At 39.3% G+C, this 27,332-nt stretch overlaps 1 protein-coding gene across 2 annotated transcripts in view; it reads left to right on the top strand.

Annotated features, from left to right (window-relative positions):
• Positions 1 to 27,332, top strand: part of PRKAR1B (protein kinase cAMP-dependent type I regulatory subunit beta) — a 104,054-nt gene that overhangs the window by 46,904 nt on the left and 29,818 nt on the right. For both annotated transcript variants that reach the window (XM_075165227.1, XM_075165228.1), the window contains exons 5-7: positions 13,891 to 13,952; positions 14,702 to 14,748; positions 23,533 to 23,691. In XM_075165227.1, the coding sequence (XP_075021328.1) occupies positions 13,891 to 13,952; positions 14,702 to 14,748; positions 23,533 to 23,691 (268 nt within the window). The remainder of the gene's footprint in view (positions 1 to 13,890; positions 13,953 to 14,701; positions 14,749 to 23,532; positions 23,692 to 27,332) is intronic.

The raw sequence follows: 27,332 nt of genomic DNA, 5'->3' as shown, positions 1-27,332 counted from the left end.
AGGAGCAGAAATGTCACCCTTAGATATCATCAGTGCTGAGGTATGCAAATAGATGTATCTAACACTGGTTCATAATTGTTCATTTGTTCTTTCTAGCATAAATAAGAAAATACACTGTAAAAAATGATATTGATGATCATTCTTCCAAATAATTTGTGTAAATATCTGTAGATATACTTGTGTCTATGAATGTATATATACATACATATTTATTTATTTCATGTTTCATAGGCCACCAAGATTTATTGTCCTTGGTAGTAAATATTGACCTTGGATTTATCTCAGCCAATGTTTACCTCTTAGGCCAATAAATCTTGAGGTTCACCTTAACAGAAGTCAATATCTGCTTAGTGTTCAGCTCCGTCATTAATATAAATATTTTAGTGACCTTTGCATGTATTAGTCTATTTTTTAAAGTCAACTTAATGTTACACATCCTATGGCACATTGGTAGTTTATTTTTCAGATCTGTTTATTCATTTAAGATTTTTTTAATAACCTCTGATATTACCGTTGAGGTGTTGCAGAAAGCGTGCAGTACGTTTTTTGAGGAGAATCTCAGGAATGTGAGTGCACGTTGCTCTTTCAAATGGAGAGGGAGGTGGCCCATCGTACCACTGTATATTTGTGCGGTTCATCATGCATTTACCTACTACCAGGGTATAAGCGTTGCTTTGATAGCTGGCTCTTTTCTGGTCTTTTTTCAAGACTTTCTTTGTACAAGCAAATCTTCCTGAGATCAAGTGTTTGCTTTTCTGTATCTGTCGCTGCATTTAGGGTTAGCAGGGACCTTTACACCACCTAGTCTGACCTTTTTATCTCCTGCCATCTTTATCTCCTTTATTTAAGAAACTTTTTGCCGCCTTCCTCCTCCCCTCTCTTTTGACCTTTGCCAAGATGAAATTTCTCTGCAGTGTTCTTAGTAAAGTTTTCTTTTTAAATTGCATTGATTTGGTGTGATAACATCTCAGCCTAGATTCAAACTGAAGTGTCCCAAAGTCTGGAGCGTTGCTTTGTGAGTGTCTCCAGACTGTCACCCCTAAACAGGCACAGACATTGCCCTTTCCTGCCTGTATACTTAGAACGAGCATCGCATCTAAATGTTATCTTGAGCCATTCAGTCATGGGTGGGGTCCCTCCTGACGTCCTCCCCCTAAAAAGTGAGATGCAAAGTGGGGTTTAAATGCCTATGACCTTCTTCCACCTTCTCTGGACACAGGAACATGTAAAGGAAGCATATGATGTGGGTCCACAAGTTGTGAAACCCTCTCTTCAAAATAAAGCAGCCTGAAGGCAAGATTTTTACAGGATCCAGGACAGTTACTTAATTCAGGGACTGAGCTCAAAATTTTCCTTGTTATTATTATTATTGCATTACAAAGCACATATACAATACTTGTGATTACAAGCCACTTCACCAGCACAGATAAGAGAGATGTTCTTCCCAGAATGTTGTCACTCCAAATCCCTGATTCTACCACCCCTTTTCATTAAATTACTCCTTTTATTTCAAGTATTAGTGCTGACTGTTCACTTGGATAAAAGCTTGCAGGGTTAAACCCTTTGTGAGCCTATAGAAAATGTACTGTGAACGTGGAGAGGTTTCTATTATTCTTTATGAAGGTGCTGTCGGGGTAAATGGTTTAAAAACGTTGTGCTGTGGAGAATTCTGATCCCTGTCACATGAATCGGCATAAATGTCAGACCGGGGATTTATGTGAATATTCCTTGAAGAGAAGCAAAGACAAGGAATTAGTTGTTCTCTTGTCCTATTTATTCCCTTTAATTGGATTTATTTTTAAGTGGGCTTTAGTATAGAAATTTCTGCTTCATTTCTTTATTGTATTTTGGAATTTCATATCAACATAGATAAAGCCTGCTTGCCCTACATTAAAAATATATTTAAACCAGTGGAGATATGTTTCTTAAACAGCAAAATCTTCTATATTTTTTAACTATTTTTTAAACCTAATGTAAATCAGTGCTCAGCTTACAGAGTATTTTAAGGTGCCCGTGTTGGAGCAGCACAGCAGCGTACCCAGCCAGGATTCAAGATCCGGAGCAATTATACCTGCTGATACATCAAGTCTTTGAGAGAAGGAACTGGGAAGCTTTTTTTTTTCAGAGGGATTTGTATGCTACAGGCCATATCATAGCTGGTTTATGCGTGAGACCTGATAGAGCAAGCACAGCACTTGGCTGTTTTTCGGTGCATGCCTCTAAGTCAGACTGAAGAACAGCTTACTGTTGTCAACGTTTGATTCATAGAGCTGTGTAAATGGGCAAAAAATTCCTTTCTGTCATGCCAGAGGCCAAATTAAACAGAAATCTGTGAACCAGGAGGGTTATTTAGTTGGGAGGAAGCAACATGAGTCGTGTGATAATGTATTCCTGCAAGTTTTTTTGCAATTTGTTTCGGGGCTGAGTTTGTCCTGGTTTATTTAATGCCATAAAATACAATTCTTCCTGCTGAGAAATTGCTTAAAAGTGATACCGGTGTGAAGGCAGAGTTAACGGAGTTAGCAGAGCCAAGCAAAAGGTGTTTGAAGGTTTGGACTAAGAGTGACCACAAACATCTGCGTTAATACTGATCCACCAGCCTGCCCGATGAATTCTTCATGTTCCCTTTCAACCAGGCATCTAAAAAATGTACTGCAGATATGCAGGAAGGCATATACAGCGCTGCTTTTTCCTTCTCTCCCATCCCAGCAGTGCTAATGAAAGCCCAACATAGCTGAGATTTCCAGATTTGCTATCACCGTGGAGAGATAAAAGTAGACCCGTGCACATTACATAGCAGAATTTAATGTTGGGCACTCTCGATTTTTTTAATGTTTGCAGCAAAATGCAGGAGAAAGAGTTTAGTGCCATGTTTGCTAGGCAGGTTTTGTAAAACAGAGCAAACTGCTAGGGAATTAGTGCTGTGAGGTTCGAAGTAGCAGGTGTTGCTGCCGGTAATACTGCTGGGTGTCTTCAACATGTCTTTGATGTACGTTTTAGTGGTTAGTGAAGATTCGGAAAGAAAATTACTAAGAAGGACGGAACAAAGTAATGTAACTGCGTCTGAATTTATTTATATAGGTATGAAGAAAGCGCGCCCTTAGGTCTGTGTTTGTACATTTATAGATTTAAACAGCTCTTCATGCTTAAAAAGCTCCCTGTCCTTCAGATCCCTGCAAATACAGATCACTTAAGAAAAAATGCATGTATCATCTGATCTGATCGATCTCTATTTTCTCCTTCTTTGAATGAGTGGAGCTGTAAAAAATGAAGCTGCTTAATTGCGATAGTTCACTAAAAAGCTCCTACAAAAGAAGTATTTATTGTCTAGGGAAATTTTATCTCTAGTTCGTGTTATTGTAAAAGATTCTATCTCAGAAATGCTGTGAATCAGAGATGAAGGGGAGTAATGATAAACTTAGGGAAAACATAAGGAAAATGTGTGGGTGTATGAGTTTGCACATGTCTGTAAGCTATAATAGATATGCAAATAGAAAAGCAAGTGCTTGTGGACATGTGGTTTTGTGTCAGCTATGAATTTTATTCATCAGCTATTTAACACTAGATTTACACACTTTTAAAAAATTATTCTGACTCATTCTAGGGAACCTTTATCAGCTATTTTATAATGATTTCATTTACTGATCCAATTATGAACTAAATTGAATTCTATCCACTAACACAGGTTAAAATGTTTTTATTATACACAGCTGTTTGATATCTCCAGGTGTGGGAGCACACAACAAGGATGGAAATTAATTAAGCAAGATGTGGGAGATGCTTGCAGCTGTATGTTATGTGCTTGTCAGCCAGAGGAGACGCATGTCAAACACTGCTTGATTAGTTGCAGCATGCGTTCCTCTGACTCGCAGCAGGCACGCCGCTGAGTGACTTGGGAACTACAACTCTGCAGAGCCTTGGCTTCAGTCTGTAATCACTTCGAAGCTTTTCCAGTGGCACCACGTATTGATATACATATTACCAGAATTACCCTAGGAGTTTCCTGATGTACAAAACTATTTTACATGAACATGATAAAAAATCCCTCTAACTGCATTTATATTGAGCATCTTGTCATTCTTTAGCATTGTGTTATTCTTTAGCATTAGTATCTTTACCATTCTTGCAGTATCCTGATTTTTATGTTAATGGCAAGGGCCACCAGGCATGGAAGGGAAAAGATTTTAACCTAATACTTGATAATTCTTATCTATTTTTGAGCTGATATAGTTGCCAGGTGCTGTCTTGTGGCACTCAAGCCTTTTTTCTAGGTGCAGAAGCGGTAGTCATAAAAATAGTGCGTAGGAGTAGTAAGTATATGATTCGAAGGAACAATCATAATTATCAAATACAATTTAATTTTCCCATATTTATAGTAAACTGTTAGAAGTGATTCTTGCACAGAGTGCAAAAAAAAAAGTAAAATAAAAGAAAATAATGGAAGTAGATGAATATTGTGTTCATGTCCAAGTTCCACAACCACAACAATTTGTTTGTAGACATGCTCAGAATAGGAAGATCGGATGAATTATTAGAATAAAAATTTCTCTGTCAACAGTTTGCTAGTCATAAGAATGCAAGAAAACATAAATATATATAATTTCATTTTCATGAAAGAATGTCCGTCTCCATCTCAATCTCAAAGGCAAACCAAAAAATGCTATTACTGTTGTGGGGGAGGTATTTCTCTTCACTGCGTAATGTGAACAGTAAGGTAATGTACATAGCATGGGTTTGTTCATACTTACTTATGTACATGTGAAATACAATTTATCTTAGTTCATTTTTTAAAATAATGTCCTATATCCCTATATAGGGATATCCCTAGGGACATATGTCCTGTGTCCCTGTGTTGAGGGACATCTCCATCGTATAGGTGATGGAGAGATTGTATAATAGTGCATTTATAACTGCAGACCTCTGGGAGCTCTTTAAATCTCAGCATATGCTATTATATTTTCAAAGAACATCAGCTGTAGTAACCATGAAATTGGGACACGGTGATTAGCAGCCTGTATCAGTGCCATTTACCAAGGGCTTTTTTAGCTGTATTACCTGATTACTAAAGTGAGGGTAAGTAGTGACTCTCAAGCTTCATTGGGATAGTCCAGAAGAGGGAGCTTGACATTAAAGAGTGAAGAGATTTTAAAGTACCAGAAGGAATAAATTGTTCAAATATGGGAACTTTGTTATGGTCACCCTTTATCACTGGTGAAATTTGCTTCATATTAGTAACAAGAGAGACTTGTTTTGGAGATGATAATTATTCTTGTGGTGGTGTGTTTCTGTCCCACCAGAAGCAATTTTATTTTGGCTATTAAGTTAAAATACTTATTTTTTCAGCGTGGTATCTGCCATTGCTTTTCCAGAATGTTTGAGAAAATGGCAAGTAATTAATTGCATGGAAAATGTAAATCATACATACTCATTTGTGACTTAAAGGGCCATCCTTCTCTTTAGTCAGCTCAAATACACTGACCTTGTTTCGGTGACGCCAGGGATGAATTTGGCCCATTTTGTCAGAAGTACATGGTTTGTCATTGTGCTAAGCGTTTCTCCGGGTCACTTCTACAATGCCAACACATACAAATAACGCCTTTGACTTCGTTACAGTGCCCTTCTGTACTTCTAATAATAATGTATTTCAAGCTTTCTCAAAGTAAAAGCTTCAGTAGAGTATGCTTGCAGCAATGCTGTATCCTTATAGTATATAACCTCCATACCTTTGCATTAGAGTCTGTTGGCTGCTGGCTAAGGAAAGAGTTCCTAATCACTATCCTGTACCTACTAAAACAGAAAGAAGCCTGTGCAGTCTAGTATGTGTGTTTCTCTATATGTGTGTATATATATTTGTACATCGTAACCAAGTAGGAAGCGTATGTTATTGACCCAAGTTTCTCTGGGTTTTTTTTTTTGCTTGTTTGTTTTCCTTTTGGCATTTAAATTTTTCCCCCATCTAGAATCTTAGTTCCAAGATGAAAATCCTGAGAATGCTCACACACAGAAAACAAGCAAACAAATATGATTAAGTTCAGCTGAAATATTGTTTTCAACAATGCCTTATTTTGATTTTAACTTTTTACTAAGAAACTTGATTTTGAAGTAATTTCGTAGTGAAAAGTAGATACTCTGAAGATATCACAGTAGGACATTTAGGCGGTTTCGAAACTTTTAAGACATTTTAAATGGGAAATGACATCAGCCATTTTCCACAGGAATATTCAGTTTCAGCAAACTGTTTTTTTCCCCCAAAAAACATGTTACCATATGCACAGACTTTGTTGGTGAGTGGTGCTATTAGTGATGCGAAGTTGGGGTACAGTCTCGTTGCAATTATTCATGCAGAAGCGTGCAGATATTCCTACATCAGTACACAGAGAGCATATTTTCCATGCATTATGCATGGGATTTCCTCCAGCTGGCCTCCTGACTCATGCTCCCCCGCCTCCCCGGTGTCTGCGGCTGAGCGCAGGACCACCTCATCTCTCCCACTGGGAGAAGCTCGGTGCCAAACCCTGGCCTCGCGGTGGGTGGAAGGGGCTTCCAGACATCCCTACTCCGACCTCCTGCTCGAAGCAGGTCCGGTCAGAGTTGGCTGCTCTAACCAAGAGCCTTGCCCAGTTGAGTTTTGAAACAACCCCCTTTCCCTCGGCCCCTCTTCCAGTATTTGACCACCCTGACAGTGAAATTTTTTTCTTTATATCAGGTGGGAATTTCCTCTGTTCCCATGTGTGCCTGTTGCCTTAACATCCTTGTGCTCGGCGGCTTTAAGAAGAGTCTGGCTCTGTCTTCTCTACACCCTCCCATTAAGCACTTGTAGACAGCAATAAGATCTCCCTGATCTTCTTTTCGTAGAAGAATAAACACAGTTCTCCCACCCTCTCTCCACCTGCTGTATGCTCCAGGCCTTGGACCATTTTGGTGGCCACTGTGGACTGGCTCCAGTTTGTCAATGTCCTTGTATGGGAGAGCCCAAAACTGGACGTGATACTCCAGGCTGTCTTACAAGGGCTGAACAGAGGAAAATAATCAATTCCTTCAACCTGCTGGCTACACTCTTGTTGGTACAGCCCAGTCTGTAGTTGTCCTTGAACTACGAACTATGAAAATGTATGAAACTGGTCTGCAGTGAGAGACTCTGGAGAGCTGCCCTGTCTTCAGCTGGGTCTGCTAGAAGGGAGGAAAAGAGGCCAAGGTGAAAGCAGTGGGGTAGGGTGTGGGATTGGACCTTGTCACTCTTGAGCCACAAGGCTTTGCCCCTTTTTAGAGGGTCACCCTCTTGTTGCAGTTGGCCATGGCAGATGGTTTTCCAGATGAAGGTCTCTGCACACGCTCTTTCTCTTTGAAAACTATTGTTAACACGTTGAAGGGGATGCCAAGCATTGACATGTAGCTGTATAGAGTATGTGAAATGAATTGGTGCTCTGCTCATGAAGTTTCATTCAGTTCTTTTGGTGTAATAAGTTCATGAACCTATAAAAGGACTTCATAAAACAGTGAAAATGAAAATACTTCACAGAAATACAAGACAACATTTTTTATTTCTTTCTGTTTCACGTGCCTGTTAATTATGTGGACTTGTGACTTAATAAATGTTATGGAATTAGACATGGACTTTAATTTTAACCTGCCATTCAGAATGTCTTCTCATGTCCCATTTCAAAGACTTATATGGTCATTACAGTAAAATTAATATATGCCTTAATTGTAATAATACCTAAACATTGGCCATTATACTGAAGTAATTAAATATTCTTAGTTGTTAATAGCTTTTTATGCTGCTGTAATTAATTTGTTGCTGTCCTAACAAGAAAAAAAATAACATAAGTAGATGGGTAGTGTTTTCATTAAGGCTTCAGTACTGACTCTCCCTCTTAGGTACATGCCTGTGGCACCACGTATTTGATTATAGCAATTGTAAGCTCCGGGCTGTTAGTTTTAAATACCTCTAAAAAGGAATCTTTTATTTTACCTGTGTGCATTGCTTTTATCTCGATAGTCAGTAAATAATAGTAATTGTTTCTGGGTGGTTTCAGTATTGTACATCAGCAATGACATGCAGTGTTCCTAGGAACAAGCAGTGTGGATCGAAGCCTTATACTTACACATAGCGTAGACCCTCGCATTTTATTCAGTGGTAAAGTACTGCATTTATTCCTTCACTACATAGTTGTTAATTGAAGCCAGTCATCTGGTTTAAATTCTGTGCTCTTCATCCTTACAGAGCAGGAGGAGTGGTTGTTAGAACAATTGCTAGAAAGTTATCTTTTCAGGAAATGAATCATAAGAAAATACTAGACATACACAAGAAGAGAACACCCCCCCCCAACTTTAGAAATCTTAAAATAGTACCCAGGTATAAGAGCTACAGCTAAAGAAGGGCAGAGTTACTATCAACTGTGTTTACTAAACTTTAAAGGTACGTAAGTAGGAAAGGTTTAAAACACTGGAATCCTCCTGCGAGGGCAGCCTCACTCCGAGAAAACGTTGCATGTCATTTGTTGAATTATGCCAGAGCAGCCACATATCTTTTAAAGCTATCCTCAACAATACAGGGCTTGCTTTGTCTTGCTAGAGAGATAGCAAAAGAAAAAACTCTGTATGGTGCACACACTGAAGGCTTTCTGAGTCTGCCTGCACAATGAAATTGTTCTGATTGAACTCTGACAAATTATAACCTGCAGGTATAACGAGGATTTTCCATTTTTGCCTAACACGTATACATTTTGTCTCTTCCATTTTTCCTTTCCTGCAACGCATTCAGCACAGCAAGGGCTGGAAAGAAATCTGATTGTGAAACTGATAAATTGTCTTACATAGTTTCCCTATTTTGGCCATTGCCATGGTCTGGTTCTGAAAGTGCTTGGAATCCTTCTCTCGCTTTGTTTTAACAGGCTTCTTCTCTGTTGCCCATTGCCAGTGCTATATTACGTACAGTGCACATTTTTTTTTTTGTCTATCTCATATTCTACGCAACTCCAAGCAGCCTCGGTGTAAAAGCAGATGAGATGATTTATTTTTATCACTCACTTTTTCTCGTGAGAAAGAGAACCCCTTGGGCCTGCCCTCTCTACTGGCTTCCTCTTAGCACAGTCATTTGCATCTTGGCAAATGGGGTCTATAAAATGCTACTGAATTAAATCACTGAAGTGTTTCATCATATTTAGTTTGCAGTCACTCTGATAGACTCTTTGCTGGTCTAAATAGCTGCAGTCTCATTGATTCGAGTGGAGTTTTCCTTCTTTGCATGAAAAGGGAATTGGCTCAACCTGGACATGTGGCCAGAAGTCATTACAGATGACAGACAGCAGAGGATCAGCCCCTGTGATTTCAGGTCTGATCGCAGTTCTCCTGTACACTCACGGAAGACACTTTATGTGTTAAAACTTGCTGCAAGCCTTTGATATCTTTGACCTTTTTAAAAAAGACTTTTAAATTTTGATATTCCCTAAGAAGACAGATGGTATTTTTTGATTGAATAGATAGAGATTTCATGTCTAAACGCATATCTTGGTTTCACTTGGTTGGACTAGTTAACCGCTCTCTGTATGTTCTATGCTGCTCTCAATCTTTTCTTGTAATTTGGTTTTGAATGATACTATCAAAAAGTTACAAAGAATTAAACGGGCAGAAATCCCCCTGGAAAACATTAGTAATGTCCTGCTAGCGTCTCCCTCTGGATCCAAACGTGGATATTCAGGTACACACAGTCCCACCTGCAACCACACTTCCAAGCCAAAAATTGCCCTTGATACCTTCTGATTGGAACAAATGTTTGACTCCAAATGCCACGAGTAACCAGATACAGACCTTTGGGAAGTAGGTAGGGAAGCTGTGAAAAAATTGCAAAGCCTGTCAAAAGCTTTGGCTCTGGAGAGGGTGAGAAAGAGCCCTCCAAGTCCTGATGCTAACCCGGGATGCGCTGGGAGCAGTGCATCTCTCGTGGTTGCAGTCTCATGGAACAACAGCTGAAATAGCAGAACTGGTGTCCTATTTTCTTCTTCCATCACCTGAATAAGTCATCTGGAAAGAGGGCAAATGATACATTTTCAACAAAATAAGGAAATCCCTCTGAGCAGTTCTCGTTTACAGCACAATCATAAAAAAGCTGGCAAAAAAATCAAACCCTTTCCCTATCAATTCGGCGCACAGCATTGCTAGTGCGGTCGGCGTCAACAGTTAAATAGCTGGTGTGGGGGCAGAAGACAGAGGCTGCTGTGTTCTTGGTGCTGCAGCTCAGACAGAAGATGAAATCATGGTAGTTCAGCATTGGGTGAAGACTTAACTACTGATTTTCTGGCTTTCTGTTTACACTGGAATAAAACCTGCTTGTGTTTGAAAGAAATTTTGGTTGTTAGGAATCTGTATGTGTGTGTCTGGCCCTAATTATTTAACAAAAGCTTCAAACCCAAGAAATACAACTACCTACTTTTGCAGAGCTGTAGAAGAACGTGGCTACAGTCTTTGCTTGATGGTGAGATGGTTGCAGCACTGTATTTGTAAGCATTTTTTTTACCATAATGGTCAGAGGGTGATTTCGAATGAGTTAAAAACAGGTGCATGGTACAGGAAAAAAACAACAGGCCATATTTTTGGCCCTGGCCATATTATTTACGCCTTTAGCAAGTGCCACTTCTTAAGTCATTCGGTATTTAAAGATTTAGTTGTTTTCTCTACATAGTACAGACCCAGGACACATGGCTGAACCTGCATGTGGAGCATAGGATGTTTATTGCGGAGGTGGAAAATATGTCTGCTTATTGTTAGTTTCAGATTTTGGCTTAGGTCAGGAAGAAATTTTTCAAATTTTCAAAGTATTTTAGCATGTTGATCCTTGGGATGTTTTTGTATTTATTTCAGACACTGCGAATAAAGACAATATGAAAATTTTCAAAACAAATTCTACACTTAGTCTGAATTAAATCAAAAGCCAGATTTCATACAGGGACCTTAAGCATTTGGTACTTCAGGAAATGATAACTTCCAGAAGGGTGGTTTTCTTTGGTCTGGGACATTCTGAATGACCCAGGTTTTGGCTGCTAGACTTGTAGGTTGAGAAACTTTGAGGCTGCCCGCTGATCCGTATCATCTGAGATCTGAGTCTATTTAATGAATCTCAACTTGAGCATCCAAAAGCAGAAGCACTCCGACTTATTAATTGCTGTGAGAGATCTTGACCTAACCATATCAATTAAGAACAATATTTCCCTAGTAGAAAAGAAACATGATGACTTGTTTTCAGTGACAGTCATGATATTATTGGTCACTTGCATTTATTTATCAAAGATATGCCCTTGTTTCACTTTGTAAATCAACATCACCATGACTTCGGGTATCTTGTGTGTCTGCTGTGTGTTTATATGTGCTTTAGGCTAATGTTTGATGACGTGTCCTTCAAAGGTCTCTTTAAAAATCCAAGTTTTGGTCTAATAAGATGGAGACTTCGCTGAAACACATCATAAATGCGGTGCTAGAATATTTACACTAATATTCTAGGCAGCAAAATATTAGTGTAAAACGGCTGTTGCTGCTAATAGACTTTGGGTTCATTTCACCATCAGCTGAAAGTTTGTGAGTTTTAAAGAGGTTTTTTGATAAAACTAAAAGGTGTTGTAGGAATGAGATGTGGAACATTTTGGAGAAAGATGCAGTGCTATACATAATTTATAGGGCACTGTTTGTACAGTCAATTGTTAAGTTATAAATAAAATACAGCCTTAAAACAAAGATGAAAGGCTGAAACTGTGGGTTGTTATTTCCTCTGTATTTCTATTAAAAAAAAAAGTTTCGAAGTTTGTTCAAACAGTCACATTTTGGTTTGGTTATTGATATTCACAATGTTGTGTCTATTTTTGGATGTATCACATTGAAGACTTTAATCTTTGCCATGCGGAGTGCCTTTTCCTCTGGTAAATCTTCTGCAGGCTGCAGGACAGTTTCTAAAGCTCTGTGAGCTGCCCAGGCACAGCCAAGGGGAAACCATGGGGAGGCAAATGAGCCTCTGTCATACCAAATTTCCAAGTCCCAGAGCTACTGAAGAACAGTTAGACTTGCCTTACTGACATAAGGTCCCTCGATCACTTTCCATGTGGATTCATTCCAGTTTGGCACGTACCATCGCGGTACCTTCCCCCATCCCATCTGAACCTCAGCTCCCATTTCTTTGAGGCTGAGGGCACTGAGGGACCAGCTCCGCAGCCTGCACCAGAGAAGTCCCTCGAACTGGAGAAATGCTGAGCCCATTCAAGATCATTAAAAATGAGTTTAGTGGATTTAAGAATACAATCCATATATTTTTCAGAATAATTTATTATAGATCTTTGCATTGGTGCTCAGAATGAGGTGAGAAAGAGGTTTCTCCTTAGAGTCTCCGAGCAGGCTTTTTACCAGTAGCGGAGGTATTTCCTGAATGTGAGTAGCAATAGCGCAGGGTGGGCCTGATGAAACAACATGAGTAAAATATATCATATTATTATAGGTCACGGGCTAAGCATACCTTGCAGGTACTGTGGGGCAGCAGGAGGTACCTGGTTTGAAATCTCCCAGTTCTCCTACAAGTGGTGCTCATGCAGAGGTGCGATACTGAGCAAAAACATTCTGGCTGCTGAAGAGGAAAGACATGACCAATTTGAACTTAGGAGTGAAACATTTCCTAGAAATGAGCCTGAATAAATTCTGGAACAGTTGAACAGGAAATAAGCTAATAATGGTATTTTACAATATGCATTTCCCATATAAGGCATTGAAATGTAGCATGGGTTTGTTTGCTGATCTTCTGGCTATTTTGATGAAAATCTTAGGTTTCTTCACTGTTTGCGCTCTATTACGATTGTGAGGACTTTGCTCCATTCTAGGCTGAAGTCTTTCGTCTCGCTGCTGTCATCGGTGGTCCCTGGATGGACCATTCCTAGACCAGACCAGGGAAGAGACTAGTTAACAATTCTCTTTGCTGCCTTTTGTTTGTGTCGGGGAGCTATTTCCTTTAGCCCTTGAGACTGATGCATAGGAAGGGGAAGAGAGGTGGGGAGCGCCCGTCTCGGTGTGGTTTATGCTTCTGAAAATAAGTTCCCCAAAATCTGATGTGGGGAAAGGAAGCCCTGGCTCCAGGGAGCCTGCTGTCTCCCTCAGTAAACAAAGGACTGGATTTGGGCAAGTTGCCCAAAGTGTTGGTGCAGGGTGCGTTCCCGTCCTCACTGCTCTGCCTGGCCTTTTAAGGATATGTGACAGTATGCTGGAGACCACAGTAAGGTGTGTAATTCAGCGATGATTAATGAGCACAAGGCTCTTCTGCAGCTTCGATGTTTCTATAGAATTGGTCAAATCCCCTTCTCACAAGTAACTCACTAAGGTTTTCAGAGTTTGGCCTCTTCTGCACTGTGAGTGCAATCTCTTGCCAGCTCTTATGCTACATTAATTTAGAGCCATCTACCTTTCCAAATGTGCTCTGTATTGTGGAGCAGGTTTTCCTTGTAAATATGAGGCCAGATGTTCAGAAGAGGAGAGCTCCCGTTTAGGCATCTAGCAATTACTGCTGTGACACATACCGATCGCAGCTGAAAATCTGAAATCTGTCTGCTTAGACAATAAAATACTCAAGTTAGTATTGCACGGTGCTATAAGAAGTGGCCTATATGCATATAATTCAGGAGTTCGTTCAAAATAGCATGCACTGAATCACAGTCTCACTTAGTTTTAAACCACAGCTTGTGCCAAACTAGTTATTTTGATTTCTTGCCAAGCAGGGGCTCACTTTCCAGTTACAACTAACATTTTCCTTTTCTTTTTCTGCAAAATCTGTTAATGAAGGCTAAATGAAATAATGAAGGTAGGTCTACTGGCTAGATAAGAAATAGGTCTGATTCATTAATAAATGTTTCTTTTCTTTTCCAGTGACATATTCGATGCCATGTTCCCTGTCACACACATCGCAGGAGAAACAGTCATACAACAGGGTAATTCTTCCCCTCGTTTTTTCCCTTGTATGTTTGCTAAGATTGCACAATTCTCATCTCTCTGTTTGAGATTTCACCCTCTTTGCTTAAGGGGAAGAATAACCATATTCCAAAAGCTTCTGAGTGTGCAGCTATAGCATAAGTTCATGGATGCAGGTCTTTTGCTACATGTGCAGAGATCTACAAAACAAAGCTGGCAGATCTCCAGGGTTTCAAAGTGCTACAGTTAAATATAGATAAATAGCACTTCAAATTAAAATGTTCATTCCTTACCTGAAGATAGTCAGGAAGTAAAGCACAGCTCAGAATGCATAAGGGTGGCACAGGCTAGCTGAGAGTAATTAGAGATGGAAAATATTTTTATGGTTGTTGGGAATATTCAACACCTCAGTGTGCTGTATCGTAGTTATCGCACTTGGCAACTTACCTGCGTGCCTGCAGTGTGTTGTGGAGGACTTCATTACCCTCAGGCTATATTAAAGCCTCTTGTGTGTTTACACTGAATGAAGTGTTGAATCAATCAAAAGAGATGAATTAATGCAATTGAAAGATATTAATAGGAAGAAATCATAGCAATAGTTTGATTTATGAAGGCAAATAGGCAAGGATGTTTCAGAAAATGAACCTCTCTGTAAGTAATCTGGTGTACAAACCTGTGCAAATATGTACAGGATTAAACATGGAAACGAAATAATTGAATAGTTTAGCAGACCTTCAGGAAACAATCACCTTTTGTATTTTGCTTCCAGGTGATGAAGGAGACAACTTCTATGTGATTGACCAAGGCGAGGTGGATGTAAGTACACTCTTACAGTATAATATTTATTTTGAAGCTGCACAATAAAATTGTATGCTCTGGCACACAGCTCTCTCCATCCATGTGCTGTGGTTCTGTCTCCTTTCTTCTTGCAATAGATTTCACAGGATTGGTCTCATTACTTTGCTTTTGTTGTGTTAAGTCATTTGTGCATAATTTTGTAATTGGCATGTTTTACATCCTAGCTTATTTGTCCATTCCAGGCAGGAAAATATGGTATCAAAACCAAGCAAATGACATTATCTTTAGAACCCTAACCACACCTGGAGGTGTGCAGTCTTTGGCAGAGCAGGCCACCATGCTGGAATGCACCTGAGGGTTCAGATCAACCATAAGGAAAATATTTTCTTTAATCAGTTAGCTTAGCTCATGTGTTGTTTTTTTTTTTCTTCCCCAAATAGGGATACAGCCTGAGGCAGCAAGTTTCATCTTAGAAACCTTAATTTGCTTTTAAAATTAGGTCCAAATATACGAACAATGCAGCATATTAATAAAGCAAGGATTATTATAAGTGTAAAGTGATCTGTTAGACCACGAACTGTTTACAGGAGTATGCGGTGGTTTAATCAGCAAGTCTTTGAAAAGAAGCTTCTTTCTGAACCTGCCTTCCAAATCGGAATCTATTCACCTCTTATCATTTTTATTCTGTATGAAACTCACCCTTTTGCAGTTTTGCTACAAGTTCCTCATTTGACTGAATTTTCTACACACACCTTACCAGATAGGACAGGCTTGCTCATTAGCAACGTTGCTCTTCGGATGCCCAGATGAGTTTTGTTTGGCATATTTAAAGAAGACAGTGATTTATTTTAAATCCGGGCAGGAGGCATACAGTTATTTTAGTGAAAGTTATTTTTTATAGCAGTCTGTTTGTGTCAGGAGACCATCTAATTGGTATTGTTGGGAACTGAGAAACCTCACATGCTGCCTCTGCCTCTGGAAGTTGCTCCTCAGGAAATCCGTCTGACTCACTGTTCCTATCAGGCATACCTCTCAATAGCAAACATTGCCACATCCACAGGGCTAGAAAATAAAAGAGCAATATTTATAGAACAGTGCTAAAATTTAGTTTTAAAATAATTGGTTAGGATCTGATACTGAGCTTAATGAGTTCACTGGCTTTGAATCAGACCCACAAACATACGCAAATGCACATATTGAAGTTATAGATTAATCCTCTTTAAAAATTATTTGTCTTCGCTCAAAACCTTTAGGAAAGCTTTCTTCAGCGTTTGGCTAAGGGATAGGGGAACCGAATGACATCAGAAAACAGTCTGCAAAAGCCTTGCAATTAATTGCAAAAAAGATAATCTTCCATATGCACATATTGCTCTTACAAAGCAGTGGCAAAATGGGGAAAATAAATGTCCGGGGCCTAGCTAGCTTTGTATCTGCTTGTTAAAAAAAAAAAGATGGTTTGTGGATTTTCTGTAACTGGTGGTTGCCACTAAGGCCAAGGTGGCCATGCCTCTGCAAACATTGAGAAGGACTTGTTTAGAGCAGTAGTTGCTCTATCCTCTGTCGAGTAAGATGGCATCTTAGTTCCCTTCCCAGGTATATCCTGGCATCTTCTCAGAAAAACCCCTTTACTGCATCATGTTACTTGTATATAAGAGGTTCTCCTTGGTTTTTTTATGGAAAGTTGAAATTCTTTTCTCTTGACCACAAATAGCCCAAGAAGAGACAAGTGTTCAGATCATTTTTCATGGATGGTTTCTTGAGTTCATTAAAGTCTTATGCAGAATAATCTTGTATTTCCTGGAACATTTCAAGGGCCTTTGAGGTTTCTGAGATAGGATTTGGGGTAAAATCTGAAAAACTACCACAATGACTAAATGGCCTCAGTGCCACTGCAATGCAATTACACTGTAATTGCATTAATGTAATTAATTAATGTAAGCTGTGTAGGTGTTTTTGAAAATTTTATCCCAGACTGCTGATTTGACAAGCTACATAAGCACCGGTGGGCCTTTAAGCACGTGAGCAATTCTGCTGACTTCAGTGGGACTCACTGTTTTGCTAAACGAAGAGCATAGTGCACAGCTTTGTTTTATACTGTTAGAGTTGAAGGCAGAAGTTTTCTTTGTATTCCAAGTAGTTTGCAGTCCTCCAGTCAGTTATGTATGATATAGGATATACATTTTTCCTGCCTTGTCTTTGAGACTCGCAACAGCAGATTTTCTAAAGAATGAATGAAATAACTGGGTTTTTCTTTGAGTAGATTGCAACTTCACTTTCACGAGCATTCTGGGTCCCTACTCCCCTAATTGCCAAAATGAGCCTATAGGACAGATCAAAATGGACAGATCCACAATAATGTCATCCTGACACTCCTCAGACACACGTATGGACAGTTTTCTGGCATGACCCGTGGGACAAATGCATCCTAACCAGACTTAAGAGATGTCATTTGGACTGAGCTTATTCCAGGGGCAACCAAAGCTCCTCACCCTCTAAGTTTTGCAAAACTCTTCTGTGACCAGCTCTCATGCTGTTCCCCTTCAGCATCCCCTTCCTTCATCCTGCTGCACCTTACCGCTCCTGTCCCCATCTCCTCAGATGGGTGCTCTCTCCTTCCTAAGACTTTCCTATATCTTCAGCCAAAACACACACTGAATTCCTTTGCAAGATACTGTGGAAGGCACAAGAAATGTGTGCTCATCCAGGAGCAAGTTGGAACTACACCCTGGTAGCTGCAGAAGTTACCTATCGTGACTGCCTTGGCTGGGAAGCTGCAGGGAGGTGAGCCCGTTCCCCCCCCCCAGAGTAAAGCCTGTACCAGGGCAGTTAGTGCAGAGTAACTTGTTCCTGTATAAGGCAGCAGCTCCCAGACCCCATGGGTGTGCACTATCACACCGTATATAGTGCTCCCCAGAAAAGAGTTCTTCCACTTTCTGGGCAGCAATGCTAAAATCCTTATTGTCTGAAGAAAATCCAGACCGCTAGTAAACGAGCTGCAGTTCATTTAAGCCTTGCCAGATAGTTTTTTGGCATGCTTCCACCCTTCTCCAAGAAAAAAAGCAACTTGGAGAGTAGACAATTGACCCCGGGACTTAAAGCCTCAAGCCATTTTCTGCCTAGTTCAGCTGGTGTTGGCTTATGCATGGAGGCTTTTAACCCCTGGCCAGGCTATCTGCTTTCATCATTTCCCTGGTCTGCACAGAAGTGGGAGGTATACCAGGACTGTTGGATTCAAGGAGCAATTTAGTCAGAGAACATCACGACTGATAGGTACCCAGGTTTTCCATACACATGCAAAGATACAGGTAATGGAGGTCACAGCTGCCATCATAAAATTGCCATCTCCTGGAAGAAAGTCACAGTAAAACAAACAAAAAAATATAATCTATCAACCATGCAACCAAAACCAAACAGAACCAAAGCCAAAATAACAAAAGCAGCGTGTGATGTTTTGAATTTAAAAAACCCCCAACATTTAAAAGTAATTTACTGTTAAAGTTTCGGCATAGGCACGCCAAAGAGTAAGAAAGAGCATTCTAATATTTTTCCTTAGAAATAATCTGAGTCAAATTAGAAGTAAAATAAAATATTTTAAAATATAATAACACTTTATCCTCAACTCTTACACTTTCTTAGGGTATAAACAAGCCCTGTTAGCATATCCATAGAATAAAACATCTGTACGTTTCCTTCCTGGTTTTACTATGGACGCCAAAGAAGATGCAATGCCCTTCAGTTGGCAGTCACACTCTACATGGACTGTGGCCCAAGGGAGGAGGGCACAAATTTTCATACGTAAAAGAAAAGTTTTTAGAAATCAGAAAGAGGTAGGTCTTGGAGAACCTGTTTTCTCCTGTCATACACTGGGTACTACAAACAGGTGTACTTTGACCAAAGCAGGCATTGAATGGGAAAGGATGTTACAGCGTTATCAGTCACAGTCTTCCTCTTTAGCTGTGCAGAGTTGAGGAGAATTGTTAACTTATGACCCGGCCCTGCAGATGGATAAAGTTTACACTAGGTAGATGATGGCATGAAGTTCGAAGTCTTAGAGGTCAATTGTCTACCGGAAGCTTTTCTGCTCAGACAAATGTGAATGTATGCCAAAAAGTAGCTGGCAGAGCTTAAATTATAGTTTCCAGTAAAGATGTTGAAAGTACCTGCTAAAGTATGTGTCTTGCAAAAATCTCTAATCCATATTTCTAAATATAAAAACTTCCTGTTTATTATTTTAATCTTATAACCTCACATTTTTTACTTTAAAAAGCACCATCAACTACCCTTTTAAAACAGATGTATTTTTTTTAGACCCAACAACTTCCTATTCTATTTAATGTCACAGCAACTTTCTCTACAGTCATTCTCAGGTTTTCTTCTTGTAAAACAACAGCAGCCAAACTATAGTATGGTGAAAATCAAAATGAAAACTTTTCAGTGTTTTTTCTTAAATAGGTTCTGTATTTACTGTATAAATCTATATGTGGAGCTATACATGAATGTTGTGGACAATAGATAAGATTATCTTTTGATTGTAGGCCAAATCTTCTTGAAGCCCTTATTTGTATATACAAACTGTCTAATTTGTATGTACAAAGATGAAAATTACATGGTGGTTTATATGAGAATACTGTTGCATTTTAGAACTAGTTATATTTTATGGTTAGATTTCATAGATTGCTTTTTGTTTGAATTTTTCCATCATTAATGTTATTTCTAATTTCAGAAGGATGCTTTTTGAAATTTAGACCAGAACATTTTAAAGTTTAGAGTTGTTCAGCTTGAATTTTTAAGGATTCTCAAGGCAGTCTCCAATTTCGTATATTTATATTTAAGAAAAGCACATTCATACTACAGATAAAACACTGGCTTTATTTGAGAAAACTACCCACATATAAATACCCTTCATGTCTAAGACTTGCTTATTTTTCCAAGAATAAATAAGCCTCATCTTCATTTTTGGGTAACAAATATTAAGGCTTGACAAGACACAAAGCACGAATTATTACAAACAGATCCGAGGGAGGGGATTTAAGATCTAAAACTTGCAATGCCTGGAACAAATTAGATTGTCCACATAGATCACAAAGTGGCAGCAAAAACAATGCTAAAAGTTAACTCGAAATCAGCAATACAAAATTAAAGTAAAGGTAAATTCACTCCAATGAAGCTCAGAGATGGATGCTCATATCCTGCCTTCAAATTAAAATGTCTATATTACTGCTCATGGTAAGGTTACTTTCTGCTTCTCTAGACAACAGGAGTTAGGGCAGGATGCATTCCTACTGCATTGAGCATTGTGTGACTCACTGCATTTTCTCTCGCAGTTAGTGTGTATGTATATCGCAGCCTGTGAAAAGGGAATTGCTGATGTTCATAGGAGATTTTTCCCGTTTGCCTCCTAAAAAAAATAATGAAGTGAACCAAGTTGTGTGGTGTTCAAGCCCCCAAAATTGCAGTGCTTATACTACATGATGGAAAACAATAAAAATCTAAAGTACTTTTTATCTGTGGAAAGTAGGTGGTCCTGATGGCTTGATTATATTTGGGCATCTGCAGTTCTACGTTCCTCTTCAGCTGCATGAAAGAAGAAAGTTCCAGCTATTACGGAGCTGTGATCGGCAGGTCAAGTAACAATTAGGAATAATTCACTTAATGTACTCACCGCTTCCGTGAGACTTCACAAATGCCTAAAACTGCCTGAGCCAAAACCTCAGCCCAGCATTTTTTAGGATAAAGACAGAGATCATCTGAGCTGCTGCCATATAACATTGGCTTTCATAAGCTGTTCTGCGCCTAAAATAGCTTTACTTCCCACACCTTACAAACAGAGCTACTTTCCTTTCTACTTCTTTTTTTAAAATCTATTTTAAAGAGATTCATAGTGGAGCTGAACTCTCTGTTAAAGGGCAGAATGGCTTTGTAACATGCCATCAATGCACTTTAACTTCATTGTGAAGACAAAGGTTGATTGTTGACTTAGGCCTTTGCAGAGAATGAAGTGCAATGGTTTTCCTCCTAGAAAACAACAGTTATTCTCAAGCTGTTTCCTCTTTTGGAGATTGATATTGGAAATGGCATTTTTATTGGGGGAGTGAATGCTGGGTCCAAAGACTGTCAGATCAGTGATTTGGTTTCACCTCAGAGTACTTTAAACCTGACACCCTTAGGATGGAGGAATGGCCATTTGATAAACTGTTTACAGGCGAGATGTCAAATATGTTTTGGGGAGTCTTCTGAAGTAAGACAGCAAAATTAAAGAAGTCTTAGAGCAGTTTAGTAGTAGCCTCTCTTTATAACAACTGTGCAACAGTAAATGTCCATCCTTCGCTTGCTCTACCTTGAGTTTTACCAGCGTAATTCCCCTCTCTGGGCTGCAGTCATATCATGCATACTGCTTTAACAAGAAATGTCACCGTACTGCTTAAAATAATACATGTTGGAATTAGTTTATTTCCTGCTTATACTTCAGACCCTGGTTTATGTTTCTTAATGAAACTGCCATTGCATTAACAAATCATTTTACCACACCACCTCTTCTGCAATAACAAAACCTGTGCTTTTCAACAAAAGAGCATATAGAAACACGTGTATTTCTGGTGTGCTGAAAAAGAGTCAAGGATGCAATATCTGCTGACATTCAGGATGTGGTCCAAAACTCATTGAAATTATTAGGTTTTCCCCATCATCCCAGAGACTTTACTGAGAACATGAATTACTTTACTTCAGCAAACCTTGGGTCCATCTGGTGAAATCCCTACAGAAAGGAGGTATCCCTACATTCAAATACACATCTGGACAATTTTGCAATGTATTAATAGAGTTTAAAAATTTTCATGCATTCTCATTATGTTACAAGCCTTTCAGAATCCTAATTTTATTCATCCATTTCTTCCGCTTTTTTCACAAAAAAGATCCAGGAGCCACAGTATTACCTGCTTGTTTCACCAGGAAAGTGCTTGGTTTTGCCTGGCTTTTTTAAAACTTTTTTTGCTTTCATTTTTTTCATTGTGAGGAGAATCAAAAGTAGATTCAATGTTCTGTGAGATTTTCGTTCTGCGGTGAGTTTAAAAGTCTGAAAGGAAACGCTGCTGTTATTCTCTCGTGTGATATTTTCCTACGTGACATTCATTCTGTCATGAAGAAATGAAGCTACAAACAGCTTTTGTGGCTTGAGCTCTCTCTTGGCAGTCTGCTACCACCTGCCTATTGGCATTATTTTTACCCTTTATTTCAGCCCCTTGATCCTCAGGTGCTCCAGGAACACCAAGAGCCCCAACATTGCCTGGAGTTCAGCGGTGATGCTAACACTGCTCCTTTTCAGTGATACCCAAGAGGTCTCTTGATCAGCTGAACTGCCCCGTGGCCTCATCCATCTCCTACTGAACCAGCATTTCACTGACCTCAGTGGGAGCTGGATCGGATCTTAATTGAATATTGGGAAGATAAATTGGGATTGATTCCAGCTGTAGTTTGTAATATGCTTTTTCATTGTAAAATGAAGATGGAAGTAAAATTAATACTGACAGTTTGTTGAATTTTGACCCTAGTTCATTTATTTTGGTCACCGTCTTTTCTCATGCCCAGCTTGAACACAGCTCTAATTCATATATTTTTTAAAAACTGCTAGTCTGTTACTCCCTAATTGGTAATAGGTTGTGGTCTTTTCCTTTGCCATAGTTTCCTGCTTAAGATGAGAGTACCTGCATATTTTCTTCTTATTATTTTTCTTCACAGAGCTTCCAAACAAAGGAAATTCATTCTGGTTGATTTCTGGTGTTATTGGTCTGTAACAGATTGGGAAATATTCTGCACTGGGTAAACGCACACAGCCTTTCCTACCCTCTAAACTCACAGACACATTAACAGAATGAAAAGGGTTTATTGCGTAGGTTTATAGCAGCAAGCCTACAAGCAAGCTGCAGAACACGCAATCCATACCAGTCTTTGAATACACTGTTATGTCTCATGAGCTGTATTGTCCATGAATAGCGAGGAAAATGCAGCCCAGTGGAAAGCACCTGCACGAGTCCCCCTTTCTCCAGTGAAGGTTTTACATAGCACTCAAGTGTAGGAATTCTTCTCAGATTGGATGTCATCCAGGAAAAATACTGTGGTAGTGGTATCGATCCATGCTGTGTTTTGAGAGGATATGTTACCTAAATACGATGTGGGTCAAATACTGCTTCTGTAGAGCTGGTGTTACAGATGAAGGATAATTCTGTGTATAGCTTCTCAAGTCCAAAGCACTTAGTAATCTTCTCTAAGGGAGAAACAGATCTCAGTAGTTATATTTAAGTGGTTGTTGGACGCACTAGGCTTAGGGAAGAAAAAGATGTTCCTTTTCAGAAGGTGTTTCCCTCTTTTGACTGTTTTTCATTTCATGGCCACGGTGCTTTTCAGCAAACCTCATTACACATATCAACAAGTCTCCTTCCTTTCAAGTTTGACAGTGTTAATAAAAAGCCAAAGTTGTGACAGTTCTGCTTGTTGACTGTCTGAGCCTTGAACACAAGAGGGAAAACACGATGCCAGTTAACCACAGGAGCTGAAAACTCAGAGAGTAAATACAGTCAGTAAATACTGAAGCAAGACGACTTGAAATTCTGTCCACAAAGCGGGTTGTAGCCCTCTTCGGGGACCGACTGCGGAAACCGTTAGGCTCTTGTTTTCCTTCTGTGTCCTCAGCATTGGCGATTAGAAAGGAAATTCCTAATAGCTTTTTAGGTAACTGGCAGTAGGAGGAAAACTGCAACTAAGTCCCCAAACTGGTTTTGCTTCTCGTTTTGTCTTGTGCTGTGGTAGGTTTATGTAAACGGGGAGTGGGTCACCAGCATCGGAGAAGGAGGCAGCTTCGGGGAACTGGCATTGATCTATGGAACACCCCGGGCCGCCACCGTCAAGGCCAAGACAGATCTCAAGCTCTGGGGCATCGACAGAGACAGCTACAGACGCATTTTAATGGTAAGTTTATGGAGAAGGGCTTGTTTATGGAGTTGATAGTTTTAATTTCTCCTGCAGTACCCAGCACTTCTGTTCTGTGTTCAGAGTACACTGATGATAGAAGGCTGTGCGGTCTGTGTTTCTACGTAAAAGAGAGAAGACATGACAATAACATTGAGTAACTAAATTAAGTGAACTGAAGGAAAAGGGGACAAGATTCAGCAGAAAGATGCTGAGTCAGAAATGCAACTGAATAACATTATTCATAACTATTATACATGAATGAAAACCTCAGGAGGCCTCCGTTACCCACCGAAGCTATGCAAATCCTCTCCTCATCGTGAATCTCAAAATGTCTTTCAGCACTACCCCTTGCCTCTGAGGTCTTTGTCTGAACTTGTATTATACTCTTTAGGGCAGGCAATACAAAGCAAATCTAGCTCTGCAAAAAAAAAAAAAAGTTTCGGTTGGACTGTGCCCTCCATCTTCGTTAGCCAGCACCCAGCCACATGTATCATGGGATGGTAGCTGCAGAGTCCCTGCTAATGATTCATTGCTCTGCTCCTTTCAAACTCCCTGATCTCTGCAGCAAAGCTCAACAGACCTTCTGGGCACCTGGGGTGTGTGCTAGCTTATGGATTTGCTGTCGTTTCTCAAGTGGTGAGTTTATAATGGAAATTTTGACAGATAATTAACTTCAGCAATGTCATAACTTTTTTTATGAGTTTGTTTCCGATGTCCATGTGCATATTTTTTCCTTCTCCATAAAATATTCCTTTCTTTTAGATAATTAACAGACAGATAACTCTATGTTACAGAGCACTCAACTCTTTCTCAATAGGGCTTGTCTCTAAAAGCTGCGTTGTTTCATTCTGATCTGAAGGAAATTACACTATGTTCTCAGAATAATAAAGGAGTGTGCATTTTGAGATCATCTATATTTCCAGTGGATGTCATGGATAACAGAAAAATTAGCAAAAGAATTGAGTAGATTTTACACTTAAATGATTAGTTCTTAAGCAACAGAGTGTAAGAGGTCTTTATTTATACTGTGTGATGACTGTTGGATGTCTGCATGAAACGTCGCTGTTTTTGACTCTGCATTTCATGGACTGAGCTCTGTGTCACATAAAGGAGCATCACACTGACATCTAGGAGAGTACATCTGATGGAAATATACTCTATCCCAAAATATGCAGCCTGATCACTCCAAGACAAAATAGAGGAATAATGATGAGAAGCGTACTGTCTTTTCTCTTGTGGATAAGCAGGATGAATAGTTTTTGAATGCTTCCCAGTGCGGGGAAGCAGGCAGTAGTAACTGAGACCTTTCTGCAATGTACTTCTAAACCATAGAGCAGGAGAATTTCATAACAGATTTAAGAGGTACACTCAACTTATTTGTCCCATGTTCTACATGGATGCAATGGAGCGGTGTCTGGGATAACTGGTGCAATGAACCTGCATGCTGCAAGGAAGAATCCGAGGTATAGAAGAGAAGGAATGTAGGAGAGAAATAAATGTCAGGACAAGCCACATATTCCTTGGCTTTTTAAGCATAGCTTTTTACAGCTGCCTATAACCTTGCTACTAAAGAATTGTAACAGGCCTCATAGCCTAGAGGTAATTTCAGTTTTAGCGTTGATGAAAATAGTGGTACCTAATATCATCCAACCCTGTGGGCAGTTCAGGTTTGGTCATGTGTCCATTACCATCTGATAGCAGACTTCAGAAGATGAATATTTGATGCCGAGACAGGATTTTACTAAAAAGCTTTAAAGTCCCAAGTGTAAAAGACTGTGTTTTTAATGCTAGCTTTAGCCATACATACAACTTGAATATTACCGATATATTTCTATTTGATTCTAGTGTAATGCTAAGTGCTTTTCAAATGAATTTACATATTCTCTGAACTAGTGACCACTGTACCTTACCTAGCAAGCTCAGTTTCTGCAGTTGATGAGACCTTTAACTTAACATGGAGGTTTCTTCTCTCCCTCTCTCTCTTCTTGTGTTTTTTTTACAGTTGGGACCATTAAAAATTGGTGGTCTGTTGCATTACATTAGATACCCAGACAGTGTAATTATAATATTCCCAATACTTAGATAGGAAATATTTCAGGTAGCATGGTGAATTCATTGCTGCAGGTATAGAAAATGTCCAATTTTAAGTGCTGTCCATGGTGAACGCAATTTACCCAACCAGACTACACGAATTCTGTAGTCTTTTCATTTATTTGTAGGTGCAGCGTGGATAATTTCTTTGCTGTAGGTGAAATGAGACACCTGTCTGTGCATTCGTGTGAGGGCAGGTTATAGTGTCTCTCTGCACATTTCCTCAAGCCCAGGAATTAATTACATCATGTTTCAGTGGCTGCATTTCATACTTGAAGCTAACTCCACCATTACACGACTGGTTTTACTGTACTCAGTTTCAAGATGCAGTAGTAGCTGCCTTTCAAGTCCCAGAAACATGGTTTCCTGCCATTTAGCCTCTAATCTTATGTTTTTAGAAAGCTGCTGGATATTTTGGATATAGAAATGCTTTTGCCTTTAAATAAGAGGTAGTAATGCTTAGGATACCTTTTGAAATATATCATGTAAGATGATTTTAAAACTGAGGGAGCATTTTTTTTCTTTTTCTGTTTGCAAATACTTTTGTCCAAGGGATCAATGACCTTTTTCTCCCAAAGATACATTTTTTTTTCTGTAGTCACATAAAGCCCCTCCATAACCTGAGATAGTTTTTTCTTTCGTCTGCATTCCTTCCAGGCCATGACCAGCCTCATGTTTCTCAGTCTAGTGTTGAAATTTTATTCAAGTTGTAAATATTTATTTGCAAACCATGCCTTCAGATCCACACTTGCCAAAAAGATTTTATCCTGTCACAAGACACTTGACTCTCTACCTCATTTCTCCTTGCAGGCTCTGGTTTGGTTCTTTGCTTCGCATTTAGTAATTTCTAGTTTTTATTTCTGCTTAGTGCCATTTTCCCCACTTACGTGTCTCATTGATCCTGACTGGTTTATGGTATGAATAAAATGCATCCCAGGAGGTTTGGGAGTTTGGGTTTTCCTTTTTTTGGATCGACCAAGCTTGATGCAAAAAGTTCCTGCTAGCTTTTAGTTACACTTGTCAACTATTTATTATTTAGCCTGTCACAAAAGAAGTTTGTTAAAACAGACATATTTCTTTATATTTCATTGTCTCAGCTTAGGTATCCTGATGGCTTGAAGGTCACATTCAAGTTTGTTTTAGTAGCTGTGATGATTGTAAATGTTGGGATAGTGCTTTTTGTTAGAATTTGCAGTGAAATTGCTTGGCTTTCACTGCAGTCCTTGACAAAGTATTAAACCATGGAATTCATTGTACTAGCTGGATTACAAAAAACCGCTTCAACATGTTCCCCCCTCAGTACACTCACAAATTATCTGTCCATCTGTGTGTTCCATTTATTTCATAAAATTACCTGTGCTGAGTTGCATCCTTTTCACTCTGTTGCAATTTTTTTATGTATATGTTCTCTGTGTGTGCATACACAAGCACACACACACACATTTATGTATATATTCTATATTTATTTACTTACATTCTTCTGGGAGAGATGCAAAGGAATTTTTTGCCATAGGATTCTCATGTAATTCAGTTGCTGAAATGTTGCT

The sequence above is a fragment of the Calonectris borealis genome, chromosome 16, assembly GCF_964195595.1.
Source record: "Calonectris borealis chromosome 16, bCalBor7.hap1.2, whole genome shotgun sequence".
NCBI lineage: Eukaryota > Metazoa > Chordata > Aves > Procellariiformes > Procellariidae > Calonectris > Calonectris borealis.
This window is presented reverse-complemented; position numbering and strand designations above follow the sequence as displayed.